Genomic DNA, 23,390 nt, shown 5'->3' with positions numbered 1-23,390 from the left:
ACTCTGCAACATACACACTCCTGTTAATAAAGTAAAGCTATGGAGGTGTGTGTCTGTGTGTGTGTGACTAGTATCACCTGCCTGACACAGGACTTCTATGATACCAGCATTGTTAGAGCAGTGAAATTTACTGTTCCTTGAATATATCGAATATTCTGGCAAGGGGGAAGCTTTCTGTTTGCTTTGGCTAATCTGCTTTTCCTCAGAGTCGAGTCATGGATTTGGAAGGCAAAGTCCGCAGGGCAGCAGCAGAGAGGGGTGCTGTGGAGCAAAAAAAGAATGAATTCCAAGGGGAGCTAGAGAAGCAGCAACAGCAGATTGACAAAATCCAGTCCTTGCACAACTTTCAGATGGAAAATGCCAACAGAGTGCATCAGGAAGAGAAGGTAGGGCTTTTCCTAGCCGCATTTTTCTTTGTGATGGTGGTTTACCAAGATACACTCTGCAACAGAAAGTGATGCTCATGTGTTGCAGCTTACAGTCAATGTTGGTGTGGCAAAATGTTTTATGATTATATGATATTGAGAAAATGGACCTTGACCGGACCTTTTAGCATTTGTTGTATAACTTTGAAATACTAGAAGCTGCAAGTAACAGCAGTTCTTAATAAAACTTTATCTTCTCTATAAATCATTACTATGCTTGGATTGTCCCGTTACTTTCTTTCCTGTATACTAATGTTTTAAAAATAAAAAGAGGAAGACGCGCCAAGAGATATATTCCCAAATATATTTGTAAGCACAAATGGTTGATGTTTATTTCTAAGTGCATTAAAAATTTTGTGGCGCCTTGGCTTTCTGCTCCAAAACTCAGTACTATTGGGAAGATATGAGAAGGTAAGACTTCCATGGCAGTGCTCCTGACAGTTCGGCTTTGCCAGGGGGATGATATTCCTTTGTGAAGAATGTGAACAAATCTATGTAAATACCAGTGTGTGTAATTCTGGCTGCATGGTATCTTGCAAACTGGTTTGCTGTGTATTTCCCTTGTGTTGCTGATACCACTTTGATTGCAGTTGCTAGTCAGTAATATCACTTTTCTCCCTGTTAGCAGAAGTATTTAGTTGGGGGTGTTTGATTGCTTCTCCTGTAGAGTCTCTTGACTGAAGTTTATAGATCAGCTTTTCAGGACTATTAAGTTCAGTAGGCTGAGCAGACACATCTCGTGATGGAAATAGATACTCTTCAGGTAGCAGGTAGCAGGGAATGGTTTGTTCCTCAAAACATGCTGTCTGAGCAAAATATACCAGATTTTTCTTTTAAGAACTTAGCGGGACAAAAATTGAGTAAAAATGGAAGGTAGAATGTGCACATCAATGTCATATATTATTCATTTATTTTGAAATAATCTTTACCCCAAGGAAATAATAAACCAATTCTTTTTACCTCTTTTGAGACAAAAAGTTTCCTTGATAATTTCTCTCTTCTCTATGTGTTCAGTCTTTGCATATACTTTAAAAAAGGTGAGGTATAGTTTGTCTATTTATTTTTTTAATGTATGCATTTTAAAAAAGATATCTCAGAATATGCCGACAGGATTCCAGTGAGCAATCAATCTTGTCACTTCTGCCTCCTGTTATTGGGTATTGCTACTGAATGCTGTGGCATTTTCTTGCATTCTGCTTCAGTCCTACAGAGAGTGAAAACACATTCATGAATGAGAAAAAAATTCAAAACTAAGAAAAGGGCGAAGGTAGTATCTACTTTCCATAAGTAGATATCACCAGAGTTACTAAAAAACAACTAAAACTGTAAGGGCTGGCCAGAGAGTTTACAGCACAGGCTAGGAAGATGGGCTGATGTTGAGAGATGGTGACAGGACCTCATCCAAGAGTTTTAAAGAAGTTTAGTGAGTGAAGTGTTGCTTCTGCCAAGCATTATGTGCAACCTTTTTGCTTCAAATTTCTGGCATCACATGAATGGTAGGTGGCACCACACAATCCACCTTCCTTGTGGTGTTTTTGAGTCTAGAGGACATATAGGAACTGTTTATAAAATGTGGTATCCATACCAGGAGAAGTAGTGAATAGTATTTTACAGAACTAGAACTGCTGTTGGACATGGGGTGGAATGTGGTATCTGGGGAAGAGTCAAAGTGGCCTGTGGAAAAGAAAGTCTTTCTTCTGAAGTATCTTGGAGTTTTCCTCTGAAAGAGTCGGTGATAAAGGTGAGGGATACAAGTGAACACATTCACACCTGGAGTTGCAATGGCTTGTAGAGATATTATGCAGCTGTGTGGTAAGACAGTAGTATTGCAAGGGTGATTGACAAGGTGAAAGTTACATAACAGCTTAGAAATACACTGTTGTACTGTGGGGAGGTCACCACTGGAGTTTTGGAGTGCTGTGAAAGGCACAGAGAAGAAAGCAAAGGTCACCAAAACTGCGCAGTAAGTTTTCTACAGGAATCCAGAATGGTTTACAAGCTGGACAAGAGTCAGCAGAGGAGAGCCATCACAGTCATCTCCAGGATTCCAAATGGTACAGAAAATGTTTGTGGCTGGGAGAGACAAGGCAGGGTTCATTCATTGATATGCTTCAAATGTCATCATCAAGTTGTAGTTCAGACTCAGCAGAAGGTAGTGCTCTTTGTGTAATAGGTGGTGAAGCTCCAAGTGCAAGGCATCCCTAATACCCAGTTACAGTGGGTCTGTGTAGGTTAAAAAGCAATTGGATGACCCTGGATCAGCACCTAACCCACTAGTACCGAGGTGTTTGTTCTGTCTCCAAGTGTTCCTCAGAAAAAACTGCTGCTTGGAAAACACTGTGCTTTATGGAATTCATTTGGCTTTTCAGTGTTAGAGGTGGGATGCTGGGAAAGGTGGATTTTGGGGACAATCCAGTAGAAATTCCTTCCTCCTAAGTGCTTTTCCCTCTATCACCCTAAAATACAGTTTTTCAGTAATGGAATAGTCTATGAAGCTTGCTTTGAAACCCCAGGAAGTGATGCCCTAGAAAAGTCGTACATTGTCTTCTGTATTTTGTGACTGGAGAAGAGCATGTGTGTCACACAGGAGCCTGAAGCGGTAGGGTGAGCATGTACGTGCCTGTGCACCATTTTGCATCAAATTCAAAATTTGCTTTTCTGAGACACACAAGCAAATATCCTGCAGAGATGCTGCTTGTTTTCCAACTCCAATTTAAGAGTAGGGAGAGCTGTGTTGCTTGGAAGCTGTGCATTTGACAAAAGAAGACATCAGACAAGTTGGCATGGATTCATCCACTGTAATTCAGGAATGCCTCTGATGTGGTGGCAGGAAAGAGAGAGAAAGCTTTATTCTTCTCACTGGTGACCCTTATTGGAAGAAGCTGTCTAGCAGCAGAGGTTATTCTGCAGAGGGATGCAGAATATAAGAAAAGACAGTTTCTGAGTGCTTTTTCGTTTGTGTATCTATATCCATGTATAAATGTGTTTTATATGTTCATATCTTGTATACACACACATATCCTTATTTTTTGGCTTTGTGGATTGCTATCAAATCTTGGATTCTGGGGAGGAGGCAAGTAATGAATTCACCCTTTCTGGTTATGGGAAGCTTCCACCTTGAACTGAACTTTATTTACTCTATGAGGATTAGTAGCTAGTATTTACCTAGTCAGAAAGAATGAATGCAAGTCGAAATCCTGAAACTCTCAACTCTTACAAACATTTTACAAACTCTATAACTAACTAGAAATCTTCAGGTAGTAAATGAGATTTTGCTTAGTTCTTCTTGCAGTTCTTAAAAATTAAATGCTTTCAGCAGTTGTGTAGGAATGATTGGTCCATCTCAAACCTCCCACTTTTTCAGGAAGAAATTATGGTTCTTCTGGCTGTAGAAGAAACTTACATATGATGCATACTTACACAATCTGGACTTCTAAAGCAACTCAAAAGCAACTCACAAATAACATTTGAGACCTGTCATTATGGCAGTTCATCTCTGCTCACTGTGTCTTATTACTCTGCTGATAAAATACAGAATAATTATAGTACTGATTTACTTTCATACCAAACCAAAGCATCAGTAAGGTGTTTGCCCAGTTTAAGTCATTGTCACTAGCAGTGCAGTAATCACTTTGAGTTAAATCTGCCTTCTTTTGTAGTACAAATGTGTCTGTGCTACTTGAAGGATGAGGACATTAGAAGGTAGGTAGTCTGAGCCTGTTACACTGTGTGGGCTCACCATTCACTGGGACAGTGTAGTTCTCAAAAATTGCTCTTGTAATTATTTTCTTAGGTCTGAGTATATATAAAACACTGTCACCAGTCTACTTTTAAAAAATCTGCTTGATTTTTTAAGAATTATTTTAGATTTAGGAAATGGCTTCTGGAAATCCATACAGAAATAGAATGATGAGATTAAGTAACTTTACATGAACACTTGATAGCAACAGTTCAGGAGTGCAAAAGGGCTGTTTCTAATCTGTAAGCAATTTTGAAAACGAACAATATTTTCTGTGGTTGTTATTCAGGACTTGTAGCTTCTGGGATGCACAGAGCCACATGAGTATCTTTCAAGAGCATGACAGAACAACAATATGTTTAATATCTCTTAACTGCAGGAGTATGATTTTGCAGTTGGCAATTTTATTTGAATTTACATAAATCATCTCCAACCTAAATCTTATTTTACTGAGAAGGGCCAAAATTTGTACATTCTGTGTGAAGCATGTTACCACCCTGTTGCTCAGCATCGTTTAACACTGGCCACAGCTGCTCTCTGATCCTCTTCCTCTGGGAAAATCTCAATTCCCAGCACATTTTTCTGACACAGAGTACCTATTGGTATGCAGGGAGTTGACTCCACTCAGAAGGAATCACAGTAGTCTGTAGGAGAGCGTAGAAAGGTACCTTTTCCCTTTCAATGAAGGCAGTATGTGGTGTGGTTTTTTGTGGTTTGTTTTTGTTTTGTTTTTTTTTTTTTTGGTTGGTTGGCTGGTTTTTTTGGGGGCTTTTGTTTTTTTGGTTTTTGGTTTTTTTTTTCAACCCAGACAGTGTTGCATCATCTAGTTTTGGAAAAGCTTTGAGGTAAGGAATCACTGCCTCATGTCCCATTTTGCCATAGCACAATATTACTAAATTAGCAAGAGAAATCAGTATGCTTCCTCATAACTGGTGCAGGAGAAGTATAGAAGATCACATCTATTCAAAATACGTCTTCACACGGTGGGAAGAAAAAAAAGGATGGTCTGAGGCTAGCTGAACTAAAGAGAAGGAATTTAGCGTGTATGTAGTTTAAAGTTAATTATTGGACTGTTGCTACCTATTCACAGCTAAATGAATGGACAGAAAGTCAGATAATGTATTAGATATACTTGGGGAAATTTTATATTAATATTCTCATATTATTTACTTTTGCTTACATTGCCTACTATTGGGGTTTTAGTTAAAAATAACAGTAAAATAAAAGTCCTGTAGTTTCACAGAGCTTTTTTTCTCCAATCTACTTGCTGTTGCACAGTACCAGTAAAAGTAATTTTGTATTCATGTATGTCAAATACCATCCTCTTGTATGAAATTTTAAGAAACTAACTTTGCAGTTTTGGTGGTTTTGAAGGCAGAACTGCACTGTGTCTTGGTGTGCATGTCCTTGTGTCCTCTGTGATAAAACAGAATCTAGACTGCTTTTAGGTTGTGAAACAAGGTTGAGTTTCCGATCTTTGGCAGAACCACTCTGTAGAAACAGTTTAATGTAGGAAAAAATTAGGGAGGCCAAAGCTCAATTTGAGCTTAAAATGGTGACTTCTGTAAAGGATAAAAAATGTTTCTACAAATATATTAATGGTAAAAGGAAAAAGGCCAACCTTTGTTCTCTATTGGTTAAGGGGGGGGAACTTAGTAACTGCTGATGAGGAGAAGGCAGAAGTGCTTGATGCCTTCTTTGCCTCAGTTTTCAGTGGGAAGATGACTTGCCTTCAGGACAGCTGTCTTCCTGGGTTGGTTGATGGTGTCAGGGAACAGAATGGTCCCCCCATTTTCCAAGAGGAGGCAGTCAGAGAACAGCTGAGATGCTTGGACACTCATAAATCTATGGGCCCAGATGGGATCCATCCCAGGGTGATGAGGGAGCTGGCAGAGGAGCTTGTGAAGCCACTCTCCATCATTTACAATCAGTCCTGGCTCACTGGTGAGGTTGTGGATGATTGGTAACTGGCCAGTGTGACACCCATTCACAAAAAGAGTGGGAAGGAGGATCCCAGTAATTACAGACCAGTCAGTCTGACCTCAGAACCTGGCAAGATAATGGAAGTTATCCATTGGAACAGTTATGGAGTGTCATCACACAGCACCTACAGGATGGCCAGGGTCTCAGGCCCAGCCAGCACGGGTTTAGGAGGGGTAGGTCATGTTTGACCAACCTCGTCTCCTTTTATGACCAGGTGACCTGCCTGGTGGATGCAGGAAGGGCTGTGGATGTTGTCTACCTAGAATTCAGCAAGGCCTTTGACACTGTCTCCCACAGCACACTCCTGGAAAAGCTGGCAGCCTGGGGCTTGGACAGGAACACTCTCTGCTGGGTTAGGAACTGGCTGGATGGCCGGGCCCAGAGACTGATGGTGAATGGTGCTGCATCCAGCTGGGGACAGTCACCAGTGGTGTTCCTCAGGAGTCTGTGCTGGGGCCAGCTCTGTTCAATTTTTATTGATGACATGGATGAGGGTATTGAATCTTTCATTAGTAAATTTGCAGACAACACTAAGCTGGGAGTGTGTGCTGACCTGCTGGAAGATAGGAGGGCTCTGCAGGGAGATCTGGAATGGTTGGATGGATGGGCAGAGTCTAACAAAATGAAGTTTAATGAGTCCAAGTGTCGAGTCCTGCACTTTGGCCACAATAACCCCCTGCAGCATTATAGGCTGGGGACGGTGTGGCTGGACAGTGCCCAGGAGGAAAGGGACCTGGGGGTTCTGGTCAGCAGCCGGCTGAACGTGAGCCAGCAGTGTGCCCAGGTGGCCAAGAGGGCCAGTGGCATCCTGGCCTGTATCAGGAATGGTGTGGCCAGCAGGAGCAGGGAGGTCATTCTTCCCCTGTACTCAGCACTGGTGAGGCCACACCTCGAGTGCTGTGTCCAGTTCTGGCCCCTCAGTTTAGTGTCCAGAGGAGGCAACAAAGCTGGTGAAGGGCTTGGAAAACAAGCCATATGAAGAACGACTGAGGGAGCTGGGGTTGTTTAGCCTGGAGAAAAGGAGACTCAGAGGTGACCTTATCACTCTACAACCTCTTGAAGGGTGGTTGTAGTCAGCTGGCGGTTGGTCTCTTTCTCCAGGCAGCAACTGACAGAAGTTCTATGGTATGGAATGTTCCTTTGGCCAGTTTGGGACAGCTGACAGTGCTTTCTCCTGGTTTCTTGTGCACCTGCTGGCTGGCAGAGCATGGGAAACAGGAAAATCCTTTCCTTAGTGTAAGCACTACTGAGCAGTAACTAAAACATCAGTGTGTTTCCAGCACTATTCTCATGCTAATGCCCCCATAGTGGTGGGGAGTCGTGGGAGTGTGCAGGACAGAACCACCCTTTTTCTTTGCTGGAAGGACTTAAATCAGTTTGAATCAGTCATTAAATAAGTGCCCTGCCTTTCCTGATTAATTATAAATGGCTGTTTCTGCATTTGTAAATCTTACCTTCCCATCTTGCTGTATTCGCAGTTGGTTTTGTTCTTACCAGCTGAGTTACTGATCCTTTGGCTTATCTTCGTCTCCTTTGTGCTATATTTGTGAATGCAAAGCCCATTTTTTCTTAAGTTTTAGTATTTATGCTTATCAAACAATTTCCTTTCTTATTTCCGTTGCAATATCTCATTATGCTTTTACATACACCACGTACAGTTAGTGTTAGAAAGCACCTATGTCAGTTCCGTGTGCTTGGGTTAGCTTGATTCTTGATAGTAGCAAATGCTGGAGGAGTTATTGTAGTAATTCCTCCAAGGAGCATGTGTGTGGAGAATACTGTTTGGCACTATTCAGGTCAAATGCATTTATATAGTTTGAAGTGTGTGCTCAAAATAAAGACTTCAAAAAATTTATCTCAAAGCTTCCTCATGCATATTTCTGGGTTATGTTTTATTATTTTTAAAAAGTGACTTTAACTTTATGTTTCTTAAGTGGAATAAGACTTATGTAGACATGTTCTGTGGTGAATTACAAAGAAGTCTTTGGCAGCTGTCATTAAAAAAATTGTTGTACATCTGGAGCAATTTGTTTCCCACACTGCTGGTGGAAGTGTGACTTTTGAGTTTTGGCGTCTGAAGCCCTGCTGTCTGCAGCATTGCCTTCAATCAAAAGACTGGGGTTTTTCCTCTTTAATAGTCATAAGGACCTCTGTGCAAACATGTTTACAAATAGAATAAGCTGGTTCTATATTAAAGAGTTACTGTGACACAGAATATCACATTTTGATGTAGTGATAGGGTGGTTTTCTGAAAGCTGGATTTTTTTTGCTCCTGGGGATTATAGCTATTGTTTTATGGGCTGGATGAAGTTTAAAATGTGAGTTTCTTTCTAGAACTGAGTATTGGCATGTGTCTGCTGAGTGCTTGCCTGCAGTTTTCATTCTTAGCCTGCATAAAACCCAAAAAGTAAGTAATGTTTGCTTAATTTACAGTCACAAGGTGAAAATCAGTTAGCACTTGAATGATAGGAGGAAGAATGGAAGGCCTGATTATTGACTGAGTCAGATTGGAAGCTGGCAGTTGCAGTACTGTGCTGTAAATTATTAAACAGTATTTCCTGCTCAGGTTAAACAGCTAACTAGAATTTAACAGGTTTTTGCCTGGACTTTTGCCCACACATTCAAAGAGATAGGTGTGGCATTGCCAAAAGGAAGTTTTATATGCAATCCAGAAAGACCAAGGCAGACTTCTTTTTTGCCCTGTTGTGATTCAGAGACTTTTTTAAATGTGAAAGTAATTTTTTTCACTTCAGTTAATCCACAGTATTCTCCTAATGTACAAAACATGTAACACTTGTGTGTTTTACTGTCACATAAGTGATTCTGGCATTTAGGGGTTTCATTTTAAGGAAACTCCCATTCCCATCCACTCCTTCCCCCCTTCCCCCAGATGAAAAGAACCAAACCCAACAACCCCCACGAAAAGCTGTAAGAACATAAAATGATAAAATTGTTCTGTCATACTGATTTTCATAGTCCACTGACAGTTTCTGGTAATGTCCAATGTTGTATTATCCTGAAGATGATAATCCTGGAACAATCTGACTATGTTGTCCACATATTAGCAAAATTTGGAATTTGTACTGAAACGTTAACTTCCTTTCCCCAATAAACCAGCGAAAACAAATTCATTTTTTATTTACCTGTCCTATGAGAAAGGAGAGGGAGAGATATTAAACAATCCTACATATGAGTTGTTACTAGCTTTTGAGTTCCTTTTTGCTTTTTAATAAAGGAGCATTATGTTTTTCTTGAGGTTTCACAGTGGTGTTCACAGAGCAGCTGTACATATAGAATGGTGTAGAAATACTTAGCAAGAGCTGAATGACCACCTCTGTGAAGTGAGACTTTAAAGAGTCATCCAGTCACAAATCTACCACTCTGCTGGGTGCTAGCCCATTCAGATTTTTTGAATGCTGCACTTCACCTAATCAACTGGCTCTTACTACTGTAGCCTTTGGGACAAAAGTCATGGACAATGCTGTCAGTGTTTCAGGGTGACTTGGCCAGACAGAGTGGATGCTATTACTTCTTCTTGGGTGTGGACATACACACACATCAATACTAGAGCAAAAACTTTGGGGAAACAGGGGAGTTGATTTTCTGGGACCCTTGAAGAACCCTGAAGTTTTCCAGAACAAGGCTGATAGGGGAACTGACAACGAAGCCTGAGAAATACTTTCCTAAGACTGGACTGGTTTGTTTCTGAAGAGTCAGTGGATCTCTTTTTTGTATTCTTCAGAACTCTTCTGCATCAAACTTGCTGAATGTTGAGTATGAATCTGAGTTATCCCGACATCTGGCTCACAGGAATAATTTCACTTAGCCATGAGTTGATTCAGTTTTCAGGTGTTTTGGAGTAGGTGTGTATATGAAATGGTAGGTGGAGACTGAAGAAAGAATAGACAAAACACATTCCTATGTTGACTACCTCTTCAGAATGAGAGGGAGAACAAAGTGAGGGAGTGGAAGAAGGCCACTCCAACATGAAAGCAATCAAGAAGGTAGGTAGAAAAGGGATACAGTCCAAGGGCTTCACATTGGTTTCATGGAGTTGCTTTATGCTGAATGATTAATACTTTCATAACTCATCTTTGCATGCCTGAATGCAGGTGTATTGATTCCTGAATGAGAGGGTAATTGATAGTGAGCTGTGATGTTGTATTCTTCCTTCAAAAGATAAATATAGTAAGTCTGACTGTGATTCCAGTTGTGAGATTAAATTAGAATAAAGTGTCAAGCAGTTTTGTATCTTTAAATTCCTTTAAATTCTTCCTCTTTTCATTTGTGCAGTGATATCTTCCCCCACTCGCCTTTACTGGAAAATCTGGGTTAAAATGCATGTTTGTTGTTTATGATAGGAGATCTCTAAAGCATCTAAAAGGTTTTGTTGAACTGTGATACTGAATATACTGTGAATATACTGTGTCACAATTGTGACACACAAAAAAGTATATCTTGTTACAAGTGCTTTGATAGGTGTTGTTTATAATGGTAGTACAGGTCCTTCACAATTAAAACTGTTTTTTGTCCTGCTTCTTTCAGGCAATGCTGATGAGTAACATTACAGTAAATGATCGATTGATTCAGAGTCTACGAGGTATGTTGTATTACCCCTGTGAATCTCATATTGATTTTTTAGGACCTCTGTTTTTAAGACTTGCATTTTTCAGTGGTCTTTTGAGATTGCTGCCTTTCTTCAAGTCATGGGGGTGGTACAGGAGCTACAATAACTTAGATATTTCATCTGCATAGCTCCAGTTAAATGTCTGACTAATCTGCCTCAACAGGAAAATTTGTCCATGTAATCCTTGATGTAATGCTCCTGACTCTTATGATATAATATAGATAGAACTAAGTTAATACATTTTTTTCTTCATTTTACCTGGCAACATATTCTTGCATTCTTCTCTGAGGTGTGGGGTCATGCATTTTAGCATCAGAGGAAATCACAAATCCTATATTATATAAGAAAAGTCAGTCCAATTCATTTCTATTCATGGTAGTGCTTCAAAATTGTTGTTAGCAATGTATTCCTCTAGAGGTTCTTTGGAAGGAATCCTATAAAGAAGTAAGTATGTTGTAGTATTGTCTTCTGGTACCCTCTCACAAAGGTTTCTATCATGAAGAAAACTCTAAATCATAGATATCTCTCTTGCTAAGGAACATGGCTATTAATTGCATATTATTCAGGGAAGCATTGCAAGCTTGTCTGTATATGACTGATAAATGAAGTGAATGCTGTTTCATGCTATGTTCTGATTACGATTTCATAGATTTAAAGATTTTCCAGATTGCAACTTAGCAGGGTTTGCAAACCAGTTCTGTGTATTCTCTAAGAGGAAAAGTAGGCAAAAGTATGCATTGTACTGTTTTTGCTAATATATTATGCTGAAAAGTTATTCTTACCAGATCCTGTGCACCCTTGTTGAATAAATTCAACAATTATCTATGCATTTGTGTAAAAATGTAGTTTGCATGACAGATGAATTTATCATTCTTATTATAGATTTGTTTCTTGATGTTTCTGTTGTAGAATTTGTATGTGCATATGTGTATTTTGATGTGTATTTTAATTCTGCTTTGACCAGAACACTTGAAAGACTTACAGACAGAATATGGAAAGCTACAGCTGGATGTTTACTGGTTTCAGAAGAACCAGACTAACCTTCAGAGGAAATTCTCATATGACCTGTAAGTATGTTCTTTAGGAAAGATAACACCCCAAATGATAGGTAACTTGGTTATAACCCAGAGTACTCTTATGTTAGCTATAGCTCTGTTAGTCAATACACTTTTTTAAGGAGAAGGTAACATCTGACACATCTTCTCCAAGATCAACTGTGAGAAATTTTAGAAGAGTGTAAACTCGCCAGTGTTTTTGTCTCTGTGCCCAGACAGTTCTTGATGTTCCTTCTGTTGCAGGGGGATAAAGGTAGCAATATTATTACTTAAGAATTGTGGGGGGAAATTGAAACATGAAGAGGCTAAACTGTGAAGAAATTTGAATTATGATAGTGGAATACCTGATGAGAAGCTGTACCTTATTGAGCTGACAGAGGTCTTGGGAATTTCTGGTGCCATCAGACTCATGTGCTCTACTTTACATGGCATATTTAATCATGGCATTTTCTTGAGATTTCCCACTGAAATTGTAAAGCATGGATAGCTGAAAAAAAGTATCAGTATCCTTACACTACATATACATTTCTGGTATTTCTAGCAATTTCTCCTCGGTTCTTTCTGCTCAATAATATTCTTGTTTCCTCCACCTGCCTTCACAACCTGTAGTATCTTCTCCCTTGTGCATAGATATAAAAAAGCAATAGAATTTGCTGTTTGCATGTTCTCATAATGATATTCCATCAAGAATGTAATTGTAGTGATAGGTGTTTTTTGAGCAGCCATTGTTTAGCCAGGTTTTGTAGGAATTATGGCTAAAAGTAGAACATGACACTTAAATAACTTGAATTCTGCAGGCTACACTTGAACTAAGTATTTTCTTCTTTTTGTTTTCCCCTCATTTTAGAATTAAGGATTAATATTAGTCCTTCTGTGATACTTACTGATTACCAGTAAGTTGTGACCTTTTCTTCGATTATGACTCATGTGATAAAGATGACCTAGATGGATTGTATTAGTGGAGCTGTAATTTAAGACAGAAAAGTAGAAGAAGTTGGAAACTTTAGTTTGTATCTGCCTTCCAATAAGCTGTGTTGCTTATGTGTCTGTTAAGAGGCCTTTTCCCTCTCTGTGTTTGTTGTGTACCAAGGTTGTTAAGCCCTGTCTGTTTGCTGTTTAGTTAAATGACAGACTTGAGACTCACAGACCTCTGTTGATAGTTCTGTGAATCTGTTTGCCAGTGTCTTCCTTTTAAATCTGAGATCAGCAGGAACAAATAGATCCGTATATAACACAAATGTATCTATTTGCTGGACAGTCATGCTCCACATGAGAGCTTCCACCTGTGAAGCAGTGGGTTGATATACACATGCAGGGAAGTGATACAAAGCAAATATAGTTAGCTTAGGAAAGTAGTTGGCTTAGGAAAACTTGAAGGTTTATCACCCGTGTCTAGTGAAGTGTTTACAAGCATGGCTCTGATGAGGAAATCACTGACAAGCATCCCTGCTTGTGGTAGTATACCATAAAGAATCCATTTTTGTTTAATAGAGGAAAGTTATATTCAGACAGCATAGCTCTAAGGTGAAGAATGAAGCATGATACAGTGGTAAAGATGGGTTTACTTTTATGAGGTTAAGTGTAGAGACAGGCATGATAAATCAGCTATGTGGTAGCTGAACAGGGACTCAGCTAGCTGATATGCTTCTGGTTGGTCTTGAGGCAGGTGCACCGTTTCCTGCAGAGACTCCATGGGAATCCTTGAAGGTAATTATTTCAGCCTAGGAGCTATCCTGTCTTCAGTAGCTTTGCTGCATAATACTTAAACATTAGTTTTCTATTTCTAGACTTTTTCCCTAAGAGTACAAGTGAGGAAAACAAACTTTGGACTTGAATTTTCATAAAATAATTTATAGCTTCAGTACTGTGCAGCATTCACATAGTTCTAGCAGGAACATGTTTTTTTAAAACATTGCTTGTTGTGTACCTTTAGGGAGGATGTTGGAATGTCAATATTTCTCTGTTGTAGTAATTTACACAACTAACTTTACATTGTGTTTAGGTAATTCCAGAAATGGATATTTGATGGTGCTTGGCTACATATGTTTCTTTCTGCTGTATGCTCTCTTAATATTGTCACTTCAAATGCTTAAAACGTTTTCCCAATGTGATTGTGGGCTTAGAAAAATAAGAATTATTAGAAAGACTCCAAATGTTCCTTTTAATCTGTCTTTCATCCTTCCCTCCATATTAGGAATAAACGACTGAGTTGCCTCTCTGTTCTTCTGCCTTACCAGGAAGGGGCGTTACACCTGATAATATGTTTCTTTCTTTTACCTGGATTTGCATGGATGAAGGCTTTGCACCTTACGTTGCAAGTACAACCAGTGCAAAAATAAAGAGACCATATTATTTGTATAATTGAAAATGTTACAAAAAGATGACAAAAGTCAAATGTCTTTTTTAAATGGCACATGTTATAAATAACTCTTTTTAAACATGCACATCTGTTCCTGTGCATGCAGAATACATCTGTATGTGGCCAGGTATGCAAAACACATGAAACATGAGTGCTCACAACACTGATAGCCTCATCCCTCTCTCCCGAGAGTGTGTGTCTGCTAGTGCAAAATGTGCTGGAGGGGTGGTCTGGTTGGGCTGTCCCTCCTTCTGAGTTTGTAGTTTGGGCTCTTTCTCCACCTTTGTGCTTCTATGCTCCTTTAGGCTCATGGAGATGGTCCTTAGATAGGCTGGTGGCTCCTTTGATGTGCCTGGGAGCAGCTGGGGAGGGTATTATTTGGGCTCCTTTGTGTGTGTGCAGGTGAGCTCTATGTCACAGAATTAACTACGTAGTGAAGGAGAAAACGTTCCACAGAGACTGAATTTAAGAACATTAGTTCTGCACATTTGAAATGTCATGGTGATGGGATGAGGTGGAGAAACTAAGGCTGTCCCTGTACTCTAGAAGTTGTTGTAAGCATGAGTAGTATTCAAATTACTGTATCTGTCTGCTACTCTTCTTCCTTTCTAGGTGTGAACTACAGAAGGGATTTTTTTATTTTTGAAAAGCAGGGCTGGAGAAGGGTATAAGTGCCATAAAAATGAGTCACTGGCTGTGGTAGACTGCACATAGCTCAAAAACTCTTTTGGATTATGTAGTAGTTTATTTGCAACTTGAAGAACTGCAACATGCCTGTCTGAAACAGCTGCTGTTGCACTGAGGGTATTGACACTCAGAATAACACTGGTCAGAGCCAGAATCAGGAGAAATTCACCTCCCTTCTTAGTCTTAGTGATGGGGAGGAGGAACTTGCAGTATGTTAACCATGCTGTTGTACAGGGGTTGCTGGAAGAGATGTTGACTGAAGAAGGATGTTTGCAAGGTCTGTAGCTGATTGTATATGTAAAAACTGGAATTACCTTTGAGTGGAAAAAAGCAAAGGAGAGAGAGAAAGGAGAAAAGGTTTTAAAATCCCATCAAACTTCTTTGCTGCTAGACCAGCATGGAAAAGAAAATGTGATCCCCAGCCAAGAGCCTGCTCTTCCTTGGGCAGGCTCTCCAGGGCAGTGGGTACTGACAGTGATGGTATTTTTCACCACATTTTCCCTTTGTGTGATACACTTGCCATTGGGAGCCACTCAAAACAAACTACTGTTCCGGTTCATAGTTGGGTCAGAACATACTGCGGGTCATATGGTGACTAGTTTCTAAGGCTTCAGTGTGTGTATTATGGGGTAATGCTTATTTTGGTTTTTCACTAGGTCTTGTTCTTCCTCTGATACAAACTGAAAGCTATAAAATGACTTATGAAGATAGTGGGAGAGAAAGGATTATCTTACCCTGACAGCAGCCACTTGCCCTGAGAAACTGAAATTGACAAAACTCCAGGGCTTTGCACAGGATCCCCAGAACATCCACAGAAGGGGAGAACACTGCCCTGGCAGCTTTAGGAAAAGCACTGTTGCCAACAGCAGACCTTACCTAGGAGTTAGGGAGCTGTGAGGAAAAGGCAGGCAGCAGAGATTCAGATAGAAGACTGCTGTTGCAAAGGTTAAGATGCTAATGGTTCTGTGTAACTATTAAAAGTATATAAAAGATATACAGTGCTTGCACCTTTAGGATATATTTCTTCTGGAACTTATAGTAACTACTAATGAACTCCATTTCTGTAGCATATGTTTTGTTACACCTTGCAGCACTGCACTTTGCTGAAATATTGAGTTAGTGTGTTCAGTTTGGTAACAGTAGGTAACATCTGTTTTCTATTTCCACTGGTACTTTTCTGTTTCTTCTTTCTGGCTAAAATCAAAATATGAATTTCTGTAGTCATACTAGAAATGCTTCAAGGATCAAAACTGATTTTAACTTAACTTGATTGGTTAGCAAAGACACAAAGAAAAAATCATGTAGCTTGTTGAGCTGGTGAAACAAAAGTAGTTTAATATCTTCCAACAGAACTTGCTTGCACTATGAATTTGTCCTGAGGGCTTAGGTCAATGCCTCACTTTTTCCTTGTGACTTCTCAAATGTCAAGCCAGGTAGTAAAATTAAAAAATAATAAAACATAAAGAAAAAATAGATATATCGAATAAAAAATTAGATAATTTTACAAAAGTACATTATAGAAGAGTCTAGATGAGAGCTAATCATCTTGTTTATGTTTTTTTTTTCAGGTCACAGTGCATCAACCAGATGAAAGAATTAAAAGAACAATGTGAAGAAAGGATAGATGAGCTTACAAAAAAGGATAGTTGTGTACCACCAATCAAAGAAAACAAAGACTTCAAAGAAGATAGCCAGGTATGGTTTGGGATAATTTCTTGAAAACACTTTCTTTGTAATTCTTAAGTGATTCTTCACCTTTCTGCTATCTCCTATTAGCAATACCCCATTTCATTAAATTTTTCACTACTTCAGCATTTGTTGAATGTTTCTGATCTATGGGAAATGGGATGATTTCAAGGACAGAACAAGGAAATGTCCTGTAGGACACTCCAAATCACTCTGTCTCTGAGATGGGCAGAATTTGAGAGGTGATGCTGGAAGTGGTGTGGGGTCCATTAAGGAATATTTACATGATTGAACTTCAGTTAACAATACTTTTTGACTTTGTTAAAGTACTTGGTTTGTGTCTTAAGGATGAGGATAAATTGTGAATCACTTCAGAGAAGCAGCAAACCCTGAATATTGTATTCCAAGGTTCATCAGCTATGAATTTTCACAGAAGTCCTTTATGTCAGCATTTTACTCTAGGAATAAAGGGATAATCAAATCTTAACTGTTTGCTGTTGGATAATCCGAGGCAGAGAACCACAAATTGATTGCTGAACCTCTTGAAGGCTCACTAGGGTAGGGCAGACTTGACAAATAGGTTGGCTGTCAGCTGGCTTTTTCTCCTGGGGTGCAGCGAGTGGCAGAAAATCCTGAGAAAAGGAAATTCCAGTTCATCCTGTTGTCTTTGCATGTGATTTATTGATGCTTCTTCATTGATGTGGGATTTGGTCAGGGATAGGATTTGGTCAGGGATAGGATTTGATTGGTTAAGCTTGATAAGGATGGCCCTGGAAAGAGGCAATCAAGCTCTTGGGTGAGAAGGCACCCAGTTTATTTCTTTACCAAAATAGCCCTTTCTTCAGGATTACTGAAGAAACAGAGGTTTCTGAAGTTAGACATTTTACATGTGATTTCAGAGGAGGCTTTCCCCCGACCTGGGTGGCCTACTCTCATTACAAAGGCAGTGGGGGTTTGGTGGAATATACCTTTTTCTTTTTGGCTAGGAGAAGGCTAAATTTAATGACTTCAGAGGGGGAAAGGGTAAGGCAGTGAGGAATCAATCTTGGTTTTACAAAGAGGTGAAAAAGTGTGTGAGAAAATAGCTAAAACATCTGCCCAGAAATCCCCATAGATAATGGTTTCAGTCTGTGTCCAGTCCTTTATGTAAAATGGGGGAGACAGAACTACTGAAGTGTGTGACCATTTATCCTGGGAACCTGCATTTTGTGAGAGCTGCAACATGAATGAAGCATTAGAAACAGGAAATGCTATCCAGTTATGCCTTAATAAAAGTTACAGCTCTTGTCAATAGTTTTTATCAACAGTATCAAATAAGTAGATAAAAGTAAATAATAAATATATCATTGTAAATAAATAGAAACCTGCATCATTTGGAGATGATACGTTAGTTTGTCAAACGTATCGTTTAAGAAAGTTGATCTAGGGAAGACCCTAATATAGATATAGTCAACTTAATTGTCCAGTGTTTTAAGCTGGAATAATTCCTGTTTTTAAGATGTATGTACTTATGTAATAGAAAAGTCTGTCTTAAAACAGAAGGAAGATGGAGTGTTGGTTGGTTAATAACTAAACAGCTTTACTTAGAGCTCTGTCATTTGAAGAAAGAAATATACTTCTTGGCTGAAGAAAATACAACATGTTTAATTACTATCTTTTTATTCAACTACTTCAACTTTAAAAAAATCAGCATATACCCTTTGAATCTATTTGACATTAAGAATTACTTAGATAGAAATTTAAGATACGTAAAGGGATTTTGCGTGTGTAATTAAGAGGCAACTTCTTGCTATTAAGTCCAGGCTCAGTATTTTTGCATTAGAATTCATGCCCACAAAAAGTGAAAAATGGTCTTATGTTCGGTTTCTGATGATTTCTGATGATTTCGTAGAGAGTGATCTCAAGGAGATCTCAAGTGATCTCTGAATTATTTATAAAACAGAACCATGTTTAAATACTGCATTTTTGTTTTACTGATTAAAGGAAGATGGAGTTCTTCTGAATATCTTTACTGCAATAACCAAATATTCTGCAGTAACATTTGCTTATCAAGCATTGGTAAGAGTTAATGCTAGACTAGTTGCTGATACTAGGCTTCATGGTGTTGACACAAAAAGGTCTTGTTCTGCCTGGCTTTGATGAAAACTAAATACTTTTCAAAACAGCCAAGTAATCATGATACAACTCTGGCTTCTTGGTGACTTAGCTACTACTTTCTGCAGTAATTTTTCCAAATGACTGAATGAACATTTGACCACATAGTGTTTTACTGCCCTCCTTAGATAAATGGGAAGCTACAGTCTTGACAGTACCAATGACAACAGGTAACAAAATAATTTTGTTAACTGTGGTCAACAGTATACCATAGGATTGCCCATTCATTTATATGGACCAGACACAAAGAGATTTATATCTCTAAATGTGCATTTGGTTGTGCTTTCTCTGCACAAATTTGGCTTTATTTTTTTTTGTAAATGAAACAAAAATAAAAATCCCCATTGAACAAATGGTTTTGTAACACCGAGTTTTTTTTCACTGAACTGGTACAGAGCAAAATGGGCTTCGTGTGTATTTCACTTTCAATGTTCAATGTTCAATGTTTGCGTGAATTGAATTGGCATAGCTCTCTGCCAGTTATAGAATCTTAACATCATTAAGGTCAGAAAAGATCTCTAAGATACTGTAAGTCCCACCATTAACCCAGCATTGCTGGTTGCCAAATTTTTGTGTACACCTTTTGAAAACTTCCAGGAATAGTGATTCCTCTGCTCGGACAAACTGTTCCAATGCCTGACCACCCTTTTAGCAAAGAAATTTTTCCTAATATCCAATTTAAACCTCTTCTGGTGCAACGTGAGGCTATTTCCCGTTGTCCTGTCTCTTGTTACCTGGGACAAACTGACCCCCACCTTGATACAACTACCTCCTTTGGGTTGGTTCTGGAGAGCGGTGATGGTAATGCAGTGAGTTGATAATGACTGGGAGAACATTCCGGTTTCCAATGACCATGGAAGCAAGCAGACATTTGTTTGGAGCCATCAACTGTAGCTTTTTTGTCCCACTGAAGTCACTGATGCAGGGCTACTAGGCAGGTAATCCCATATATCTGAGCTTATCTTTTTGTTTTCTTTTCCTTTTCTTCTCAAGACTTACTCTTCGATCATTCTTATAAATTCATCTACAAACAGCTCAGCGCTGCTCTTTCCCTGGTGGCCCTGGCTTTGCACGCTCATTTAGTGTTTCTAGGATGGCAGTGGGGAAAAAAGAACTCCGTATATCGGGGAAAGCAGGGTCTTGACTGCTTGAGCAATGACCATGAAGAGAAGAGCTTGGGTGCTACAAGGGGTACCATATAAGCCATAGGGCTACACTAGGGGAAGCACGGCCACCCCATCTTTTCAAATTTCTTGTACCTCCACTCAGTTTCAGAAACATGCTGTAGCTGGAGAATCACTGTTCTGTACAGGCAGCTCCAGATTCCCCTCCTAGAGGATGAGTGTTCTTAATTTCACCTGTATGAAAGCCCCTAGGTATATCCCTCAGTTCACTGACCATCTTTCATTTTCACCTGGAACTAATAGTGAATCGTAAGTTAAGTCCAGTGTCTCTCAAGAGATCTAGTACAAACCTAGACCCCCAAGTTCTTAATTCATATAGTCTGGGAGTCACTTATGTAGAGGTGGTGACGTGGCATTCCTAAGCTCCCTGTTGCCCATGCTATAGATAGATGAGGGGATTCACTGTCACAAACAGCACCAAGCACAGGACTGCTCACCACTAGATCCAGAGATGGGGAGGAGATGGAATGAAGCCTCAGGTATGCAACATGCCAACACTAACATACAGGAAGACCATAAATAAAATTTTAATTGCCCGATTGGAAGATCTTCAAGATGGTGTACATCTTAGGCTTAATATCTAAATGGGTCAGATGCTTATAGCAGTCTAGCACCAGAATTTAATACATTCTTAAGCAAGCTCCATCATGCTAAACAGGTGTTACTTTCTCGTTGGTTAATTCATACTTTTCTTAATCCTGCATTTAACATAGCTGCAGACCAGTTCTGTACAAGCCTTACTCAGCTGAAGCCTAATGATGACTAAAGTTGGTTTTCCTGCCTTGCAGACTATTAATAGTAAGTGGCATCTGTTTATTTGCTCTGCTGACCCTGACACAGTAACAGAACAGTGGATAAATGTGTGGTGTTACTGTTCTGTAACACTCCAAGAATAACCAAGGACAGTAATCTTATCATTAGCTGCAGTTAAATAAAGTATGTTAAAATTCTCCTGACGTGCTACATGGAAATATCACTGCATATTCAGAATTCTATGGTACTTCTATCACCAATAAAAATTTCAGTCCAAATATTTCCAGGTGTGTTAGGATTTTTTCCCATGCAGAATTCTTATCTAAATTCTACTTCCCTTTCCAAATCCAGGTGCAGTTATATAGACCAGTGCTTATCTGCATACATTCACTTTATAGGTCAATATGCCAGCCTTGAAACAAACAGGGTTCAAGCAGGCTGACTTGGAACTGCAGAAAAACAGCAAAGATGTTCCTAAGGCAGTACCTACAGTAAAAAAGACAAACCTGGAGCAGGCTAAAGGTGAGGTGGAAATCCTTGTCTCACTAACAACTGGTTAAGAATGGTTGTAATTCAACTGAACATTTAGAAACATTTTTGTACATCAGATTAAGATGAAAAATGTGACACCAGCAGTCTGAACATCAATCAGGTTTCCAGCTCTAGGAAAACTTGCTAGGATTTCTGTTGGTTCAGTTTTGTTGTAGTATGTATGTTGCACATAAAGGAAAATAGTAATATTTACAATTCTTGAGTCATGTTCCTCATTTAATATGGAGAAAATACCCAGCTTTTGGAAGGAATAATTTTCAAGCATACTTAAAATTTGCAGTCTTAGTAAGTTTGACATATTCAGCCTGGTACTCCTCCTCCATGTCGAATAGCTGAAAGTTAGGCTTACAACAGACACACATATGTACTTCCTCTGTGTTGTCATTGAGCAAAATGCAAGAGAAATGATACACGTGGTTAGGTAGCCTTTTGGCACTGAACTTCAGAAACTTAATTTGAATGGGTGTTCAAATGTGTGTCTGTTTTGCATAGCAGTGTGTGTGATATAAATTCAATTCTTAATTATTCTTACAAACTACCTTAAATTACAATGTTGTGAGCATGCAGCTCTCATTTTAGAGAGCTAGCAATTGAAGATGATGTCTAGATATAGTTTGTGTAAACTATTAATTAAATTATTATTAAATTAAATTAAATTAAATTAAAAATGCAGATACATGAGAAAAAAGATATATGCTAATGTCAACTAAAAATTACAGCATTCCTGCACTTCCCTCCTTGTGTTTAAAAATAACAACAGACTTGAATACTTGCAAATCTGCCTATATGATGCTTTGTCCTGAGCTACTTTTGAACACCAAATCAATTTTATTGTTGGTAATAAGATATAACACACAGAAACCTGATGCTTGTATAGGACTCCATAGTTCTTATTTAAACTGCTCCGTTTCACTTGCCCAATTTATTAACCACATGTACCAAAATTCTAAGGATGTAGAAGTACACATCTGTTGACAGTAAATAAAGTTCCCTTCTTTAGCTGTTCCCAGTAGGCAAAACATGAGTTATCTTCCTCTTATCTCTGGAACTGATGTGATTGGAAGATATTCTTTCAGAGGAAAACCAATAGTTTAGTGAGAAATATAAAGCATTATTTATTAAAGGTTTTTAACTTGTGCTGTACTGGAAGGCATTATCTTTTTCACTCAGAATCATTTCTGTTGTTTTCAGAAAGAAAAGACAGCCTAACTGATGTCAGAAAACAGGAGCCTAAGGCAGAAGAGGAGCAGCTTTCTAGTCAGTTGGAAAAACCTCAAGAGTCACTCAAAGCTGCTGCAGGTCCCAAGGAGATGCTGCTTGAGTCAGACAAGGAGCCAAATCCACTTGAGGATGAGAAAAATGTAGCTGGGCAAGATATGTTAGAGCCAGCAGCAGAGCCAGCTGCCAGTGAGGAAGTTGAGAGGGAACAGTTCTTAAATTATGGTGATAAACAGGATGACTTGCTCCCTGGAGAGGCTGGTTTGTAACATATCATGTATTGTTAAAAACAGTAACAAAATAATAATAAATGAAAGTGTGGAACAGGACATGATTTCTACAACAGTGGTGGAAGCTGCCCAGACTTAGTACATATTTTCATAAAGGTCAGTGTGATGTGGAAGGTGTCAGTCCTGAGCAATCAGCTGCAGTCCATGAGTTAAGATAGAATGTTCCAATTGTGCAACATGAAGCTCCCAGGCTGAGTTCCTCTGCATCACCATAACAGCCCTACTGTCTCACCATTGGCTGTACAAAGTGTTTAGGGAAATTTGCCCCAAAGCTTTTTGGTATTGGAGCTTTAAAAGATGCATCTGAAAAGGATTAATCATCCAAAGCACTGATGAGCAGAGGGTTACTTATGCATGGATGTTTTGCAGTTAGTCTTTTTACAATATCAGTGTGTGAATAATAGCTATTCCTAATTCAAAATAAGCTACTTAGACTTCAGGTATCTGAAGTTTATTGTTGTGAGTCTTCAAAAACATGGATCAGATATTGTAAAGGTGCCAGTTTCTGGCAACTATCAAGTGACCCTGAACTACACATTTCAACAGCACTGAGCAGCACAGTATTGATGCTGTGTGTAAACCTGACCACTGTCTAGACATTCCTTTGTCTTGAGGGTTTTGGTCTCAGTAGCCCAAAGTAATAAAAAGGAAGCCTTACGGCAGTCAGAGCAGGAATTG

At 39.1% G+C, this 23,390-nt stretch overlaps 1 protein-coding gene across 2 annotated transcripts in view; it reads left to right on the top strand.

Annotated features, from left to right (window-relative positions):
• GOLM1 (golgi membrane protein 1) overlaps positions 1-23,390 on the top strand; it is a 35,920-nt gene that overhangs the window by 8,800 nt on the left and 3,730 nt on the right. Inside the window, exons 3-8 of one of the 2 annotated variants that reach the window (XM_083884540.1) lie at positions 207-386; positions 10,693-10,747; positions 11,739-11,841; positions 16,444-16,570; positions 21,051-21,174; positions 22,396-22,683. In XM_083884540.1, the coding sequence (XP_083740666.1) occupies positions 207-386; positions 10,693-10,747; positions 11,739-11,841; positions 16,444-16,570; positions 21,051-21,174; positions 22,396-22,683 (877 nt within the window). The remainder of the gene's footprint in view (positions 1-206; positions 387-10,692; positions 10,748-11,738; positions 11,842-16,443; positions 16,571-21,050; positions 21,175-22,395; positions 22,684-23,390) is intronic. The other variant, XM_083884541.1, reaches the window with a different exon arrangement.

This window comes from Zosterops lateralis (genome assembly GCF_965231275.1).
Source record: "Zosterops lateralis genome assembly, chromosome: Z".
Classification (NCBI taxonomy): Eukaryota; Metazoa; Chordata; class Aves; order Passeriformes; family Zosteropidae; genus Zosterops; species Zosterops lateralis.
This window is presented reverse-complemented; position numbering and strand designations above follow the sequence as displayed.